The sequence below is a fragment of the Harpia harpyja genome, chromosome 7 (assembly GCF_026419915.1).
Source record: "Harpia harpyja isolate bHarHar1 chromosome 7, bHarHar1 primary haplotype, whole genome shotgun sequence".
NCBI classification, from domain to species: domain Eukaryota; kingdom Metazoa; phylum Chordata; class Aves; order Accipitriformes; family Accipitridae; genus Harpia; species Harpia harpyja.
The window spans coordinates 7,533,429-7,550,991 of NC_068946.1; the positions used below are offsets into that span (position 1 = coordinate 7,533,429).

General features: G+C 60.9%; 4 protein-coding genes across 4 annotated transcripts; 3 read left to right on the forward strand and 1 right to left on the reverse strand.

Annotated features, from left to right (window-relative positions):
* Positions 1 to 615: 615 nt before the first annotated feature.
* Positions 616 to 3,182, reverse strand: CDA (cytidine deaminase). The gene is made up of 4 exons (XM_052793313.1): positions 2,914 to 3,182; positions 2,453 to 2,564; positions 2,128 to 2,185; positions 616 to 1,458 (listed from the first exon to the last, which is right to left on the reverse strand). The coding sequence occupies exons 1-4, from the start codon at positions 3,086 to 3,088 to the stop codon at positions 1,345 to 1,347; spliced, it is 459 nt and encodes a 152-aa protein (XP_052649273.1). The 5' UTR covers positions 3,089 to 3,182; the 3' UTR covers positions 616 to 1,344.
* A 2,393-nt stretch (positions 3,183 to 5,575) lies between these two features.
* FAM43B (family with sequence similarity 43 member B) lies at positions 5,576 to 7,225 on the forward strand. The gene has a single exon (XM_052793312.1). The coding sequence runs from the start codon at positions 6,084 to 6,086 to the stop codon at positions 6,981 to 6,983; it is 900 nt and encodes a 299-aa protein (XP_052649272.1). The 5' UTR covers positions 5,576 to 6,083; the 3' UTR covers positions 6,984 to 7,225.
* Positions 7,226 to 8,521: 1,296 nt separating this feature from the next.
* MUL1 (mitochondrial E3 ubiquitin protein ligase 1) lies at positions 8,522 to 11,385 on the forward strand. The gene is made up of 4 exons (XM_052793380.1): positions 8,522 to 8,670; positions 8,787 to 8,874; positions 9,117 to 9,237; positions 10,041 to 11,385. Exons 1-4 carry the CDS (start codon positions 8,551 to 8,553, stop codon positions 10,768 to 10,770), a joined length of 1,059 nt encoding a protein of 352 aa, XP_052649340.1. The 5' UTR covers positions 8,522 to 8,550; the 3' UTR covers positions 10,771 to 11,385.
* Positions 11,386 to 14,508: 3,123 nt separating this feature from the next.
* On the forward strand, positions 14,509 to 17,114 carry CAMK2N1 (calcium/calmodulin dependent protein kinase II inhibitor 1). Its single transcript, XM_052793383.1, has 2 exons — positions 14,509 to 14,794; positions 15,683 to 17,114. Exons 1-2 carry the CDS (start codon positions 14,635 to 14,637, stop codon positions 15,751 to 15,753), a joined length of 231 nt encoding a protein of 76 aa, XP_052649343.1. The 5' UTR covers positions 14,509 to 14,634; the 3' UTR covers positions 15,754 to 17,114.
* The last annotated feature ends 449 nt before the right edge of the window (positions 17,115 to 17,563 follow it).

A 17,563-nucleotide genomic window follows, 5' to 3' on the forward strand; every position in this document is an offset into this window, starting at 1 on the left:
GGCGTCACCGGCGCGCGGCGGGACGCCACGCCCCCTCTCTCTGCCCGCCCCCCCTCCCCCGCCCCGCCGCCCCGGCTCCGTCCCTGCCGGTGGCGCGCGGCGGGCAGGGCGCGAGGCGGGCGGGGAGCAAAAAGCACGGCCCGGTACAACGCGGAGCACGGCTTGGGCACGGCCAGGGCGCGGCAGGGCAACGAACGGGTGCACGGTGGGGCATAGCCAGTGCATAGCACAGCGCGGAGCGGGGCACTGCCCTGGGCATGGCTTGCGTGCAGCCGGGGCACAGCCCGGTGCACGGCACGACGTGGAGCAGAGCCCTGCCCTGGGCATGGCTTGTGCACGGCCCAGCGCACCGCAGGGCACGGAGCAGGGCACAGCCCAGTGCAACGCAGGGGACAGCCCGGGACGCAGCTGGATGCGGCCTCTGCAGGGTCAGGCGGGGCAGGAGGGTGCTGGCTGCGCGGGCAGCACTGCCCGGCCACGCCGTGGGCCACGCAGCATCCTGGTCGTGGTCTGCCTGCACGGCCAGCACCCTCCTGCCGTACCTGGCAGCAGGGCAGCCCTAGGGCCCCGCTTCCCGTTCCCTGTGATTCATCATTTGCTGCACCTACAGGAAAGAAACCAGGACTGCTTTTATTTTGCTTGGGCATAGGCAGTAATGCCCAACCCAGCGCCGGTTGGGAAATGGAGCGCAGTTGTTTTTCATTGTGCATCATTAAATTAATATTACAATCAGCAAACGGCACTACTCTGGAGACGGAAAACTCTCCAGAAACCCTCAAAAACTCCTCTCCCTCTTCATCCCCATAAACGGAATAAAAGCAAAGAAAACAAGCCAGAGAGAAACGAGCAAAGGACACGCTCAGCGTGATAACTGTCCAGTTCCAGTAAATCGCCTAATCTGAATTGGCTTATAAATAGCTGCTGGGGTTGATGGAGCCTTTCCTTTTTGCTTCAGATTTAGAGCTGAAGAATTCAGCATTTTCCCAAGCAATAATTTTGCATTATTCCAGAGTGGTTTCTGTACCAACAAGCCTGAGCTTGAGCCGTGCATCAAACCCTTCATCTGTGAAGTCCCCTCTCGCCTACAGCGATATCTGGACACTTTTTTTCTAGTAAGAAGGAATTTCTGTGATTTAATTTCTCCATTTCCCTGGGGTAAGGTGGGGCCAGCATCTGCAAATAAGCGCTGAATCAGAAGATGAGCGAGAGGAGTGGGTAACTTAACACTATAAACACATTTCCCATTGCATCGTCCCCAAAAAGCCGCTTACACGCTGGGAAAATTGGGGAAAACCGTCCTCTCCCCTGCTGCCAAAGGGCAAAGGCCGGCGGCGGCCACGCTGCTCACACCTTCTTCAGGTCCTCAGGTCCGAAGGAGAGCGGCAGCAGCTCCTCCAGCCTCTTGACGATATAGGTGCCATCTGCTTTTGTCAGGTAGATGTCCCAGTCCGTGCCGAACTGGAGGAGAAGAGGGGGGAGAAGTGCCCGATGCAAAACCTGTGCTTCTTCCTCAAATTACTCAAATAGTCCTTTTTTTGCCCGGGTTCATGGGGAGCATCCCCCTCTATTACATGTATTTTGGGGCGGCTTTTCAGCATCACCTCCCCCAGCGGGGATTTTGGGCTCAGATCCTGTGGTTTTGCCCCCCCAGGGTGAGCCCTGGTACCTCCGAACCTGCCGAATCCAACCTTCAAGCCGAGTCCCGCGACCTGTTAAATATTAACCACCCAAAAATGGGCTGCGGGTGCCAGGGTGCCTGTGGGGAGGAGGGAAGTGAGAACGGGATGGGCTCTGCACAGAGCTTGGATTTTGCAGGAAAAACCCCCGTTTTCAGGCTTGCCAGAGCTGTGGCGGCGGTCCTGGGGCCAAACTCTGCACCCAGCAGCTCCCGGGAGGAATAAAACCCCCTGGGGAGGGCGAGTTAATGGATTACCACCGGGCACCAGCTTTCATGGGACAGGGAGTGATACCCCTTTCCCAGCAGATAGTGCAATTTGAGGAACCCGGAGCCAGCCCTGGGGCTGGGGTCAGGAGGCTGCAACCCCCCCACCCCTCTTTGCACCTCTGGGTGTTTCAGGGGGAGATGCCTGGGGTCAGGAGACGCGGGGCCCCCGCGCGAGCCATCACCTCTCTCATCACTTGTCTGCAGGCGCCGCAGGGCGTGATGAAGTGGTCCCCCATGTCACTGCCAAAGGAGAAGGGCACAGAGTTCAGTCTTGCGGTCAGAGGAGAGGGGGGGAACATCTGCAGAAGACCTTCACGCACCAATAAATACGGAGCCATGGCAGATTTTCCCCCCATTTCCTCCAAAAAAACATGCAAAAACCTGCCTCCCCCCCAAAAAACACTCGGGCTGCTGCAGCAGAAGCTGCCCCTTGGGCGCACCAAGGGTTTTCCCACTGCCCCCCCCTCTGCCCATCCCTCGCCAGGCCGGCTCTCAGCGTACCCTTACCTGGCAATGGCCATGGCCCTGAAGCTGGTGTGTCCCTCCGAGATGGCCTTCTGGATGGCCGTGCGCTCAGCGCACACCCCCAGGCTGTAGCAGGCATTCTCCACGTTGCACCCTGCGGGGAAGACCCCGGCACCCGCTCAGCCACCCCGAACCCCGCCGGCTTCCCTCCAGGCGATATTTTTTTTTAGGTGATTTGCAAAGAAAAGCCATTTTTCGGTGTGCACCGCCTGATCCCAGGCTCTCACCGACGCGTTCCCCGCTTCTCCTATTTATTTCCCGTATTTTCCCATCCGCCGCGATCTTTGGCTCACTCAGGGGTGACGGCTGCCAAGAAGCAGCTGGGAGGGGACGAGGGGGACCCCAGCACCCCATGCTGACCCCGCTGCACCCCCATGCATGGCCAAAGGGTTGCAGGGGGGACGCCCAAAACCCAAGAGGGGGGTCGCACGGCCCCAGCTTACCAGAGAAGATCTCCCCGCCGGCGGTGAGCAGCGCGGCGCCCACTGGGAAGCGGCTGTAGGGGCAATAGGCACAGTTTTTGGCCTCCCGGCTGCGGCGCAGCAGGAGCTGCAGGCGCTCGCCGTGGGGTCGGTCTGGGGGGGCAGTGGGGGCCGGGTGCTGGCCGTTGCCCTCCATGCCTGCACCCGCCTGCCCTGCTTGCTGACGCTGCAGTTAAATATTTCCTCGCCTGGAAAATAGGCTGGCCGGCCCCGCCGGGATAACGCCCTGGCGTGCAGCCGAATGCCAGGAAGCATCCCTGGGGGACAGCCCTGACCCCCAAAGCATGGGGCTCAGGGGGCCCGCATCCCCTCCCTGCCTGCTGTCTCATTTTTTCCAATTTCTCCTTTTTTTTGATTGTTTTCTTTTACCTCCTCCTTTTTCTGTCCCGGCAGAGCGTTTTTCCGCCACCGCCTCGGTGGTTTTTTTCCTCCCCGGTTGAAAACTGGTTGCGCGGCTCCACAGGAAAATGTCATTAAATCACTCCTGGCGGGGGGCAGGGGGGGAGGCGGGGAACAACAGCTCCTGATCAGTGAGATCAAAAGAAATAAATTAATTTGATTGAAAACAGAAAAAATAATATATATACATATATCTCTCTCTTTCTCTATCTCACATTTTCCCAGGCTGTCTAACTACCAGCTGCCAAGCAGCCAGGAAAGCTGGTTGAAGTCAGAAGCGGTAAAAGCCCATTTTGGGATGCCCTCGTGCCACCCGAGCCCAAATTCAGTTCAGCTGGTGATTCCATGGGAATCAGCCCACGTGGGGTAAAGGGCTCCCAGGATGCCAGGCTGATCAGCAAATTGCTCTTGAATTAAAGATATCTCTTTTTCTCCCCTCGCTGGAAGAGCTTAATGCCCCATTTAATGGCTGCAAGGATGGGCGTCACGGCCCCCATTGATTTATCACTGGGATTTTTTGCCCAGTTTGCTGGATTTTGGGAGGATTTTGACCTTACCCACCGGTCTTGCCAGCAAATCTTGCCACTGGGTCGCTGCTGACAAGCCACGACAGGCTGGGACGCAGCACCCGAATTGGCAGCAGCCAATGTGTGGTGTAAATGCCTGGAGCTGAGAATGGAGCGTGGGGCAGCGAGAGGACCACAGGCACCCCAAGAAATCAAAGCCGGGACACTGAGATCAGTATTGTCCCAGGGGATAACTGGGCAACCCACCTTCTTTGCACTGGGCGGGTGTTCGTTCACCCTGGAACCTAATGATGACAGCTACATGCAAGGGCAGTCAGTCAAGGCAACAAGCAGCTGGAGGAAGGAATAGCAGCACTGAATCAGCTCAGAGCCCTTTGTTCAGCTTTCAAAGCGCAAACCCCGGTTATTTTCCCATCTAAAATGAGCCGCAGATGCTCCTGTGGCCCCCACCCTGTTACGTGGCACGATCCCCCCAAAACCTGGGAGAGAAAAGGAAAACCAGCCCCAGGGCAGCTGGTGGGAGGCACCGCGGGAGCAGACCAGAGCAAGGGGACCCCCCTCCTAAATAATGTGGGATCTATAAATAAATGAGCTTTCAAGGAGGGTTTAAACCTGCCTCATCAATATGAACAGCAAGCAATTAAATAGAGTCCTTACCTCTGCCGATGAGGGTGAGGACAGAAATAATGACAGACAGAGGCTGGCGTGGATAGAAACCTTCCGCATTTGCACTAATTCATTAATTGCCACCTCCCCGAAACCATTCTTGCACCGGGAGCAAACCACACACCCCAAGCTGCAGCAGAAAAGCCGAAAACCACACAAACTCATGCATTTTTTATTATTTTGGCTGCAAAAACCTACGAGGCTGCCGAGGCCATGGCAGCGAGAGGAGCGGGGACGGTGCTGCCTGCCTGCGAAGCAGCTATTTTAAGGTTGCAGTTGCTTTGCTCAAACCGTAGAAAAGCTGGGAAGCTGCTGGGAAATGGCTTCCCACTCCCTGCAACACCACGCTCACGTTTTCCTCCCCAAATGGACTAAAACTGGGGGCACGTGCTGTTATTTTACCCCTTTTTCCTCCCCATTTTTCAATCCCAAGGCAGCGGGAGCATCTTTGTGGGTCCCTGAGCCCGGGGGGTCCCTCTGCTGCATCCGCAAGAAGCCCCAGGTGATAAAAAAAAAGGTGGAAATTAGGGTTTGAGCCAAAGGAACTGAATCCTGAACAAGCTCAGACTCCACTGTGAAGCTGAAATCTCACAGGGATCCCGCATGCTGCCCAAAAGTCCCCCCCATTTCATTTTCCCTGGAAAGAAGCCAGCCCGGGGCCTTGGCCGGAGCTAAAAGCAACAGGTTAAAAGCCAAAAGCTCAGCCCAAGGGGAGCAGCAGGGAGGTCTGGCTGGCTTGGAAATAATGGGGAAAAAATAGGGTTTCTGGAGCAAAAACCACCAGCAAACCCGCAGGATCTGCGAACCCCGGTGCACTCCCTCATGCAACACTCAGGTTTGGGGGGACCCCCCCCATTTTTCTCATGCCAGAGTCAGGAGCCAACATCCGACCCTCCCAAAAATCATCCCCCCTGCATCCTGCCCTAATTTCCCGCCACGCAGGTGGGCTTTGGTCCTGGGGTGGGGCGGTGGATCTGGTCGCTGCATGGCTGGTGGTGATGGGGGGGGGTGTGGGGGGGAGGAATCCTTGATTTTCCCAGCATCTTTCTTTCCCTGCCCGAGCACGAAGCGAACGCGCATCCGGCGGCGTGCACGGCGGCGGGGGGTGTCCGCCGGCGGCTCCCCGCGTGCTCGAGGCCGGGGCGACGCGGCGTCGCGGGGAGGTGGAGCAGCCCACGGAGAGCTAGCTGCATCCCCGCAGCCACCGTTCCCGCAGCAAGCGCAAGCGGCAGCCGGAGCACGGCGGCTCCTCGGCCAAGCGGTTCCGCATCCTCCCCGGGCAGACGGCGTCGCGTACGGCAGCTGCATCCCGCTGTGCTGGGGTAGGGGCTTTTCCCTCCCCACCACCCCCCCCCGGGTGGGGGGGTGTGGGGACACCCCCCAGCTAGCTTTGGGGTCCGGGGGTTGGTGGTGTAGGTGGTGGTGGTGGTGGGGGGGTGTCTTTCTGCTCGCAAGTGGGTCGGTGGGGAACCGTCGCGGCAGGGCTGGGATTAGCGGAGGCGTGCGGGGTGGCCCGGGGGGCCCCTCGGCAGAGTGGAGATGCTGCCCTGGCGCCGGAGCAAGTTCGTGCTGGTGGAAAATGAACGTAAGTGCAAAGGCAAGAGCCTGGGGCCGGGGCTGAGCTACGCCGCGTTGCTGGCCGGCTTCCTGCGCTCCTGCCCGGACCTCCTGCCCGACTGCCCGCTCGAACGGCTGGGCAGCGTCTTCCGCGGCAAACGCCAGAAAGTGGAGCTGAATAAGGAGGACCCGACGTACACGGTGCGGTACCTGGGCAACGCCGTCACCCTGCACGCCAAGGGCGAGGGCTGCACGGAGGAGGCGGTGGGCAAGATCTGGGCTAAGAGCGACGCGGGGGCCGGCGGGGCCAAGATGAAGCTGACGTTGGGACCCCAAGGCATCCGTATGACCCCCTGCGAGAAGGGAGCCCGCCGGCCGGGCCACGCGTACCTCCTGCACCGCATCACTTACTGCGCCGCCGACCGCCGGCACCCCAAAGTCTTCGCCTGGGTTTACCGGCACCAGGTGAAGAACAAGGCGGTGGTGCTGCGCTGCCACGCCGTCCTGGTCTCCAAAGCCGACAAGGCTCGCGCCATGGCCCTGCTCCTCTACCAGACCTCTGCCTCCGCCTTCAACGAGTTCAAGCGCCTCAAAAGGCAGAACGATTTCCGCCACGTCCAGCAGCAGCTCCTGGGCGACGCCATCGTCCCCTTGGTGCCCCTCCGCCGGCTGCTCAACGCCAAGTGTCCCTACCGCCCGCCCGCCGAGAGGGCCCGCTGTGCCCCCCGACTCAGCTCCATCCTGGAGGAGGAGGAGGAGGAGGCCTTCGGCACCGGGGCACCCCGAGGGGACGGCGGCCCCGGCGAGCGAGCCGCCGTGCTGCGGCTGGCCAGGGAGATGCGGGGATGCAGCCTGCGCGGCCCCCGGCCCCCGGCGTGCTGAGCGGCAGCGGTGGGTCACCCCGTTTTGGGGACGAGGTGCCCTCCCCGTGCCCCTAGCCGAAGTCGGACCCGCCTCGGGGACAAATCTGGACAAGACAGTGGCTTCGTTTGCAAGGAAGACCCCTGGGGGGGTGGGTTTGCACCCCGGGGACCCCCCCCGCCCCGGCCCCCACCCCTGAACCTGTTCTCGTGCCTCCTCCGCGGCAGCCATAATAAAGTTAATGTGTGTTTTCTGCGGTGTAACGGTGCGTGTGTCTCACCTGGACCGAGCCCTGGCAAATGGGAGAGGAAGAGTTAAGCTCAGCACCGAGGCAGTTTGGGGGGATTTATACCAAATTTACCCCTCGCAAGGGAAGCCAAACCGGGGGGAGGGGGGGGGGGCGGCGGAGGGGGGCTGCGGGGTCCCCTGCGCTTTCTGCACCCTCCCTGCGGCACCAAGGGCTGGCGAGAGCCGCTCTGTGTAGTCATGGCAACTTGGTTTTTTAAATATAGAGCTGGGGGGGGTGGCACAAGGCCGCCTGCGCCAGGGAGGCTGTGATGGGGGTTTGGTCCCTCAGCCCCCCAGCAAAGAGCGGGGCTTTTGCCTGCAGCCCCCACTACCCACCCCATAAGCAGCGCCAAGGCCCTGAAGATCACTAATTATCAAAAAATTACTATTTTTTCCCCTCCACTTTTGCTGCTTTCCCAGAATAAACAACAGCAAGGGGATAAGCTGGGGGGGGGGGGGGGGGGGGCAGGGTCTTGTGTGTCACCCCCCAGCACAGGGACCTGCCAGCCTGGGCCGTGGCCCTGTATGGGGTGTGGGAGAAAGACCCAACAAAACGGGGCTGGGGGCTGCGTCCCCGCAGGCCCGGTGCTGAGCCGTGTCCTCGCAGTGGCGGGGGGGGGCCCTTCGGGGCCGTGGGGTGCTGCTGCCCCCCACCGCCGTGAGGGGGTGCAAACACCTTCCCCCCAGCTGCTATAGGGCTGGGGTTTGGGCAGATACCCCCCCCCCCAAGGCCTAGGGGGGATAGGCTTTGGCTTGGCATCCCCAAGCTCTGCAGGGGGCTGGGATTTGGGCTGCCGCCCCCCCTCCTCCCCCCCCCCCCCCCAAGGCCCTTGGGAAGAAGGGAGGGCACTGGGGGTATTAGGATCTGGGCCCCGCTACCAAGATCCTGAGGAGGATTTGGGCTAATCCCCCCCCCAAAGGCCTTGTGGGGCTGGAGCTTAGTCTCCCCTCCAAGACCCGGGGCGGGGGGGGCCTGGGATCTGTCCTGCCCCCCCCCAAAGCCCCGGGGCTGGAATTTACCCTCGCTAAGGCCCCGTGGAGCCGGGATCTGACCCACCTCCCCGCTCCCAGGCCCTGTGGGGCTGGATTTGGGCTCCCCCGCCCCCCCCAGCAAAGCCTCGGGGGTGTGGGGGGGGCCTCTGCGCCCCTCGTCCCTCGTTGGCCCCCCCCGCCCCTTCCCGGAGCGGCGGCCCTGGCGGACCGCGTCTCTATGGTACGGCGGTGCCGGCTGCCAGAGCGTCGCGGGTTACGTCATCACTCGGCGCCGGCGGGCGGTTGCCGCGGTAACGACGCGGCGGCGATGGAGGGCGGCGGGCGGCCCTCGGCCGCGCAGGCCGTGCTGCTGGCCGCCAGCACCGCCCTCACCGCCCTGGTCTACTCCGTCTACCGGCAGAAGGCCCGCGTCGCCCGCGGCCTCGAGGTGGGTGCGACGGGCCCCCGGGGCAGGGAGGGGGTGTGGGTGTCGCGCAGGGGCCCCGGCTCGCACCGCGGCCTGGTGCCGTCGGTTGAACCGCGGCCTCCGTTTCTTCCCCACAGGGCGCCAGGAGGGTCCGGCTGGATGGAGACCTGCGGGCGGTGCTGCTGGAGGCGCCGGGACGCTGCGTCCCCTACGCGGTCATCGAAGGTAGGGGCAAGGCCTAAAAGCCGGGGCGGTGGGGGTGTATCCTCACCCCGGCTGCCCCCTCGCCGGCTGGGTTTCATCCCCAGCCCCGCGGTTCTGCTCCCAGCAGCTCATCTCCTCCCTGTCAGGCAGCCTCTTCAGCCCCCCATCTCGTTCAGATACTGCCCGTACCCGCTGTACGCCATAAGAAATGGAGCAGAAAATTAACGAGCACCTCACGCACGTGCTTCGGATTTGTCTTTCAGGCGTGGTGCGGTCCGTTAAGGAGACCCTGAGCAGCCAGTTTGTGGAGAACTGCAAGGGCGTTGTTCAGAGGCTGACGCTGCAGGAGCATAAAATGGTGTGGAACCGAACAACCCACCTCTGGTACGTGCCCGGCGCGCACGAACGTCCGGCTTTCAGACCGGCTGAGGTGCCCTTGGAGGCCCTGAGATGCCGAAACGACTTCAGGCCCAGAAATGCCCCAGACGCAGACCCCACAGTGGCCCCGTTACAGCTGCTGGAACGGGGCACGTTTGGCTCTTTTCAGGGCCGTAGCCTGTCAGAGTTCATATAGAGGCTGTAGGGGACGAGCACATAGAGTAACCCAAGGTGGGCAGAACATTTATCAGCAGCCCCACGTTGTTGCTATGGAGGTGGCCACGGGACAATACTTCCTGAGCAAAACAACACCTTCAAAACAGAAATTCAGTTGGATTTGGGCGATACCCACACCCAGGGGACCTGAGGATGGTCCCGAGAGCAGCCTGGCCCACAAGAGCTGCTGAAACAAGAACACGGTGACGCTCTTTGAGCCTCGCCTAAGCAGATAACGCTTATCAAATTTGCACGTGTGACAGGCAGCGCTTCTCCTCGCAGGGCGGTTTCTGGCAGCCGGGAACACCACAGGGAGAGGAGGGGGAATTAGGTGGGCCAAAGCGCTCTCCTGGTGACGGTGGAAGCCCGCGCTACTTCCGCGGGAACTACGGAAGCGTTGAGATGAGGGCGGCGAGCCTCCCTGAGGGGAAAGGCGCCGCTCTCCAGAGATTCCCATCCAAATAAACTTCGCTCAGGGCAGGGGACATCTGGCAGTCCCCAAAATCGGCAGATCAGCCCATGCGGTGTTTCCCTGCCAGCCTCGGGGGAAGCGCTAACGCTTGCGTTTGCTTTATCCCCTTCTCCTTCCCCAGGAACGACTATGAGAAGATCATCCACCAGAGAACCAACACCACCCCCTTTGACCTGGTCCCTCAGGAGGAAGGCACCGGTGTCACCGTCAGGGTGATGAAGCCACTGGACGCTGCCGAGCTCAGCCTGGAGACAGTGTACGAAAAATTTCATCCCTCCGTCCAGTCCTTCACCGACGTCATCGGCCACTACATCAGCGGAGAGCGCCCGAAAGGCATTCAGGAGACGGAGCAGATGCTGAAGGTGGGCACGGCGCTGACAGGGGTGGGAGAGCTGGTCCTGGATAACACCACCATCAAGCTGCAGCCCCCCAAGCAAGGCATGCCCTACTACCTGAGCGGCGTGGATTTCCACACCTTGCTGCAGAAACAAGAATCGAACGTCCGGTTTTGGAAAATCCTGACCGTCATTTTCGGCTTCGCCACCTGCGCTGTCCTCTTCTTTGTCTTACGGAAGCAATACCGGCATCACCGAGAGAGGCGGCACCTCAAGCAAATGCAGGATGAATTCCGGCAGGCCCAGGAGCGCCTGGCGCACGAAATGAACGCGGAGGGTGGAGAGACGCTCAAAAACGCCTGCGTCGTCTGCTTGAGCAACACCAAATCCTGCGTCTTCCTGGAGTGCGGGCACGTTTGCTCTTGCAGCGAGTGCTACCAGGCTCTCCCTGAGCCCAAACGGTGCCCGATCTGCAGGCAGGCCGTCTCCAGGGTGGTTCCCTTATACAACAGTTAAATTTCTGTGGCCGGGGGGAGCTTTTGGTGTTAAAGCTGCCTCTCGCAAAGGGGTTTTCTCACCTCGCTGCTTGGGTGGTTGATTTGGGGGAAGGGGAGGGAGCTTGAGTGAGCGGGGTGCTTTGACTGGGGCACAGAGCCGGGTTTAGAAGGTGACGGTCCAGCTGATCAGGGCTCATGTCGCATTCCGGAGGTTTTCAGGGTGGGAGACGAGAGGAGTCCTCGCAAAGGGTGTGGCGCTCAGCTGGGACACGCAGTTTCAAGCTCTTCTGTAAAGAGTTGGACTCTCGGGGTTTGTGTCATGGTTTACTGAAATACCCGGCTTATAAAACGCTGTGGGGGAAAAAAAAAGATTACGGCTTCTCAGAGGCTGCAGGATTTAGACGATGCTGTCACCTGGCTCTGGGGACCGACGGAGCAGGGTGGGCTTTCAGAGAGCTTGTAGGGGGGTTTGTGTGAACACACCTGATTTTGGGGTTATCCGTGAAATCAGTTTTTGACCGTATCACGCCAGGACGTGAAAACAGGGAGGTGAAAATGCTGCGGCCGATTTCTGCGCTTGGCTTGAGCTGGGATAGAAAATGGGACATCAAGTAATAAAATAGATTGAAAAGTGCATTTGTCTCGCATCGTTACGTGACCCTGAGGGGGGTGACGGGGTCTGCTGCCCTTCTGCGCTCCCTGGGGCGTACATGCTGCGCTGGTGAACGCTGGAGGAACGTGAATCACCCTGAGCGGTGGTCAAGGGGGGGCGTAAGGGGGGGATGGGATCCCATCCCTCTGCACTGAATCTGACACCAGTCGGGACAGACACTGCTGTCCCCTCCTCTGTAATGCAGAGTGGTACCAAACCCCCAAACTTCCACACAGAAGAGGAAAATTCCCTTCCCCACCTCCCCCGTTTTGCCATAAATCACGTACGGTAACTGCACCCGAGAGGGTTAACGAACCCAATTAACGAACTTCAATTAATGTTTGCTGTGGAGGGCATCGAGTTTTCAATTAGAGAAACACAGGGGTGGGGCGGGGGAGCCCCTGGTTTGGGAGCCTGGAATGGGATATGGGGGAAGACCCCGTGCTCTCTCCAATGCCTGCGGGCAGGCAGAGCCGCTCGCGTCCCCCCCTCCGAGAACTCCCCCTGCCCCAGCACATTTAAAAAGAAATAGTTTTCCATCGACTGCCAGGAAAAATGGTGAATTTAACAAGGAAACCAGTTGTTTCCTCGTTAAACGTTAACTAGCCTGGGCCTGGCAGCGTCCGAAGGCCGCTTTGGTTGTGTGGCACTGGTTTAATTTCCCCGCTGGCCCCAGGAGCGGGGGCTTCGGCAGCCCCAGCGCCGGGAAGGGCCGCATCCAGCCCACCCGCCGGCTGTAGATGGCAGTGGCTGCCTGCCGCAGGGAGCCTGCCTGCTTGCCTGCCAGCGGGAAAAGCCAGAATCCCAGCGGGAAAAGCCAGAATCCAGCTTGCTGGCAGAGGCGTCCTTCCTCTCCCCGCCGTTATCGCCCTGCCTTGCCCTTCACGCCCTTCTGCTGCTGCCAGAAAGTAAAATCTCCTTTTATCGGCACCATGGGGAAAAAAAGAAACCCCAAGAAACCCCCAAGACTTTCCCCAAGGGATCGGCGCTGCCAAATCCCACACCAAACGCCGCCGTCTTCCCAAGAGTGGATTTAAGATCCGGACCAGCTGAGACCCCGACTCCTTTCCTTAAAAGCAATCTTCTGCTGTAAAAATCATATTTAGAGGCTTTTTTTGAGGGGGGGGTGTTACTGCCCATCACTCCCTGTACCCTAACAAGGCTTTGCCTTTCCCTCCCCAGCTGCGGTTTCCTGGGGACCAAGCACCCCAAAAAGCCTCGTCCCCTTGACGGGGACAGCGGGGATGTCACCTCCCCTCGGGCAGCCAGGTGCAGGATGCGGCCTTGAGCCTCGGTGTCTTGCCCGGGGAACGAAGCCATCACGTGAAGCCTAAAAATACACTTTTGGGGGGGCTGAGCTTTCCCCGTTACCTTTCGCCTCCTGTTTTCAAGCTTTCCCCCGTGATATCTCGGGCGTAGACGCAACCTTATGTAAGGAGCTGACAGCTCGGGGGTGTGCGGGGGTGCGCGGGAGAGGGGCTCGCTCGGCTCCGGGAGCTGAGGATTTCAGCAAATGAGGGATTTTGGAGATAAGAGAAGCCCTGGGGCAGCGTGCCCTGGCCCTGCTGTCGCAGGGCACCCTGTCCTTCCCGTGCCTCTGTCCTGCTTGGCCCCAAAACGAGCCGGGCTCCCGCTTCTGGACAAATCCGCTGGCACAGGTGTTGTAACCCAGCCTTGCACAAATGGGTTTTTTTGCTGCTGTTCCCCACTGTCCCCCCACTTTGCTTGGCAGGGGATGCACCAGGGATGCCTGAACCCGCCCACATAGCTGCAGTCTTCCCCGAAGTGGTAGCCCCAACCTTCCCATCACCCCTTGGCCGGGCTGGCTCCCTTTGCCAGGCAATAACTCCGATGACCCACGCCACTGCGGCAACACTGTGGGGAAAACCCAGTGGAAAGCTCGCAGCGACCCAAAAGCCCTCCCACAGTCCCCCGGGGAAAGGCTTGTGCAGGGACACGTCCTGGGCACCAACAGCCAAGCGCACCCAGACTGACTCCCCGCCTTGCAGCCCCCCACAAAGTGCCAGAGGCCCCGTGACGGCTCATTCCTGCTGGGATCTGCAGGGCGGGCGTGGGGCTGAGCCCACGCTCCCTGGGGACAGCCGCTGAGCTCTCCAGGGCTGCTGTGGGGCAGCCTGGACTTCCCAGGGATGCTGTGGGGCAGCTCCAGGCTCAGCAGGAATGCTGCGGAGCAGCTCTGAGCTCCCCAGATGTGGCTGTGGGGCAGCCTAGGCTCCCCAGGGATGCCGTGGGGCAGCTCCAGGCTCTACAGGGATGCTGTGGGGCAGCTCTGAGCTCCCCAGGGATACTGCAGGGCTCCCCGGGGATGCTGTGGTGCAGCTCTGGGCTCCCCAGGGATGCTGTGGGGCAGCTTTGGGCTCCCTAGGGATACTGCAGGGCACCCCAGAGATGCTGTGGGGCAGCTCCGGGCTCCTTGGGGGTGCTCTGGGGCAGCTTGGGGCTCCCCAGAGGTGGCTGCAGGGCAGCTCCAGGCTCTCCAGAAGTGCTGTGGGGCAGCTCTGGGCTCCCCGGGGGTTGCTATAGGGCAGCCCCGGGCTCCCCAGGGATGCTGCGGGGCAGCTTGGGGCACTCTGGGGATGCTGCGGGGCAGCTCCGGGCTCCCCAGAAGTGCTGTGGGGCAGCCTAGGCTCGCCGAGGGAGGCTGCGGGGCAGCTCCGGGCCCCCCAGGGATGCTGCGGGGCGGCTTGGGGCACTCTGGGGATGCTGCGGGGCAGCTCCGGGCTCCCCAGAAGTGCTGTGGGGCAGCCTAGGCTCGCCGAGGGGATGCTGCGGGGCAGCTCCGGGCCCCCCAGGGATGCTGCGGGGCGGCTCCAGGCTCCCCAGAAGCGCTGCGGGGCAGCTCCGGGCTCCCCGGGGACGCAGCCGGGGCACACGCCGGTGGGGCAGCCCCGGGGATCCCCGCGGCGCGTGGGGCAGCCCGCCGGGGGCGGTGCCGCCGGCGGGGCCCGGGGGGGCGGGGGGGGTGGGGGTGGGGGGGGCCGTGCCGCTCCCGCCCCGTCCCGCCCGGTCCCGCCCCCCGCTCCTCTATCGCCGCCGCCGCCGGAGCCGCCGCCGCAGCCGCGGAGCCGCCAGCAGCGCCGGGCCGGGCCGGGATGTGACGGGGCGGCCGCCCCGCGCCCCGCTGCGCCGCTGCCCCGGGCCCGCGGGCCCCGCGCCCCGGGAGGCTGTCGGGGGGCGGCGGCGGCGGCGGGTCCCCCCCCCGCCGCCCCCATGTCGGAGGGGCCGCCCTACGGCGAGGGGCAGCTGGCGGGGGACGCGGCCGTGGGGCAGCTGCCCTTCCCCGTCCGCCTCCGCGGCCCCGACGGCCTCCTCGCCGGCGGGCAAGGCAAGCGGCCGCCCAAGCTGGGGCAGATCGGCCGCAGCAAGAGAGGTAGGTGCGTGGGTGGGTGCGTGGGTGGGTGGGTGCCGGCGGCGGGCGCCGGGAAGCGTGCCCGGGACGCAGGGCAGCGGGACCTTCCCGGGGTGCAGGGCGCTGGGAGGCGTCCCTAGGACGCAGGGCAGCGGGAAGCATCCCCGGGATGCAGGGCACTGGGAAGCGTTCCTAGGACCCAGGGTACACCGGGAAGCACCCCTGGGATGCAGGGCACTGGGAAGCATCCCTAGGACCCAGGGCAGCGAGACCTTCCCGGGATGCAGGGCAGTGGGAAGCATCCCCGAGATGCAGGGCACCGGGGCCTTCCCGGGATGCAGGGCACGGGGAAGCATCCCTAGGACCCAGGGCACCCTGGGGGTTGTCGGGCATCACGTCCCGGGGACCTTCCCCTGGGCCGCAGGACACCGAGGACCATCCCCAGGGACAGGGCGCGATGGACCAGGCTCCCTGCGGGCTGCCGGGCATCGCGTCCCAGGGACCTTCCCTGGGGTGCTGGGTAGTGGGAACCTTCCTTGGGGACAGGGCATGGTGCCCTGGGGACCATCCCCAGGGCGTAGAGGTGAAGGGACCTTCCTTGGGGACAAGGCCCCGTGCCCCAGGCCCTTTGCCCGGGCGTAGGTACCTTCCCCAGGGACGGGGCACCAGGCACCGTGCCGGGGTACAGGGTACCGGGGACCCTCCCCAGGGACAGGGCACGGTGCACCGGGTACCCCGCGGGGTGTCGGGCACCGGGCGCCGTGCCGCCTTTGCCGACGGCCGCGCCAGGGACGCGGGACCCCCCTCCCCAACGCCAGCCCAGGGTGCCCACCACCCCGGGGTGACCTTGGGCGAGGGGAGCACGGCGGCAGGGTATTCACCACGGTTATGTTTTTTTCTGCTTTCCAGTGGTTATTGAAGATGATAGAATTGATGATGTGCTGCAAAATCTCTCGGAAAAGGCCCCTCCTGGCGTTTAAAGCCTCCCCGGGGACGCTCGGCTGAAGCCGGAGGCGGGGGGACCGGGGGGGTCGGTTTACAACGGCACAGGTTATCGGCAAAAAATAATCCCCCCCCCACCCCGCCGCCAAGACCGCAGCAACCGCGCCGAGCAAGCACTTGGAGAGCCGTCCTCACCAGCCTGCAATCCCCACCGCACAGCAGCACATCCTGCCTTCCGACAGACAAGCAGAGGGGAGGGCGGCGAGCGAGACAAAGCCCAACGGCAAATAAAAAAAAAAAAAAAATTAAAAATAAATAAATAAAAAATAATAATTGGAAAAATAATCACCTGCTCCAAAACCCCCACCCCAACCCGCCGGCGCGAGGGATGAACGGAGGCGTCGCGCCGCGGCTCTGAATTACTGGTGATTTCTTTTCTCGGTCCAATGAACCTTGCACCACGCTAGATCGGGGGGTAAGAGGAAAGGGGGCAGCAAAAGATTGGGGGGGGGGGGGGGCCGGCCCCCGGGGTCTCCCCCCGGCCAGGGTTGTTCCCAGTGGGCACCTTGTTTACATTATTTAATCTTGCAAAAATGAATCCGTGCACTTGGATGTACCACGCTATCCCCTTCCTTATGATTTTTTATGTTGATGTCTTTGGATGTTGGAAAATGATATAAAATATATATATATATATTTCATTTTAGTCACGTTTTAAGGTTCTCGAGGGGAAAACCAAAACTTTTATAAAGGAAGGGCCTAGAGGAGGAATTGCTGGTTTATTTTTTAAAGCTTGTACTTCTTGGTTGCTGTGAGCAAAGGGACAGATTTTATATGTACAGGGGGGCGGGGGGACGCTCGGCTTTTCTAACTACCATGCAGTCTGTAGTGTGGGTGATCTTGTTTTTTTTTTTTTTTCTTATATTGTGGCAGTTTCCTCTCTTTAATAGACTGTATTAAAAATATATATATAAAAAAAAAAAATCTCTAATGTAATCACAAGAGTGCCAAACACTTGGAGATGCCGGAGGGCAGCAATTCCCTCCCCGAGTCAAGTGGCACTCGGGGCTTTCCGCTCTTTCTAGGGCTCGGTCAATCTCTCGTGGGGTTTTCTTTGACTTCTCTTTTCTAATCTTTCTTTTTAACTATTTTGCATGACGTGCATAGAAAAAAAAAGGGAAAAAAAAAAAAGCACCTCTTGCGCGAGGGCTTGGTTTCTTGTTTCTGTTTGCGCCTCTGACTGACAGACCTCAAGGCAGGTTTTCTTTCCTCCTTTTCTTAAATATTGTGTATGTTGCACTTTTATCCACTACACAGGGCTATTTCTGCAATGTCCAAATAAAAAGGAAAATGAAACAAAATGGAAAAAAAAAATAATAATAAATGCGGATCTGCCGTGCTTTCCCGTGTGCTGCCGGGGCCCAGCGCCGCGAGCATCCCTCCCCATCCACCTAAAAAATGCCGAAAATAACCAAGGAAAACCTCGCTGTTCTCTGGCATGGACCCCCCTGGCGACCGGGGTCATGCCCTGAATAATTAATTATAATTAATATTTATTTATGGGATTTTTGTTTGTTTGTTTGTGTGATGGGAAAACTCCTCTGGGGCACAAATTTCATGGAAAAAATTCAGCATGAGGTCCTGAAAGCAGCTACTGGGAACAGGGAACAAAAAGGCGTCCGTCCCCTTCGCTGCTGGGAAAGCCTGTGGAAAATGGGGGTTTTCATCCCAGTGTCGCTTCCCCCCCCCCCAAACCCAAATCCTGGCCGATTCCCTGCGACTGCTGTCATTAATCATTGCCTAGGAGCGGGGCGGCATTAATAAGAGCCGTTATCGCTCCTGCCTGCG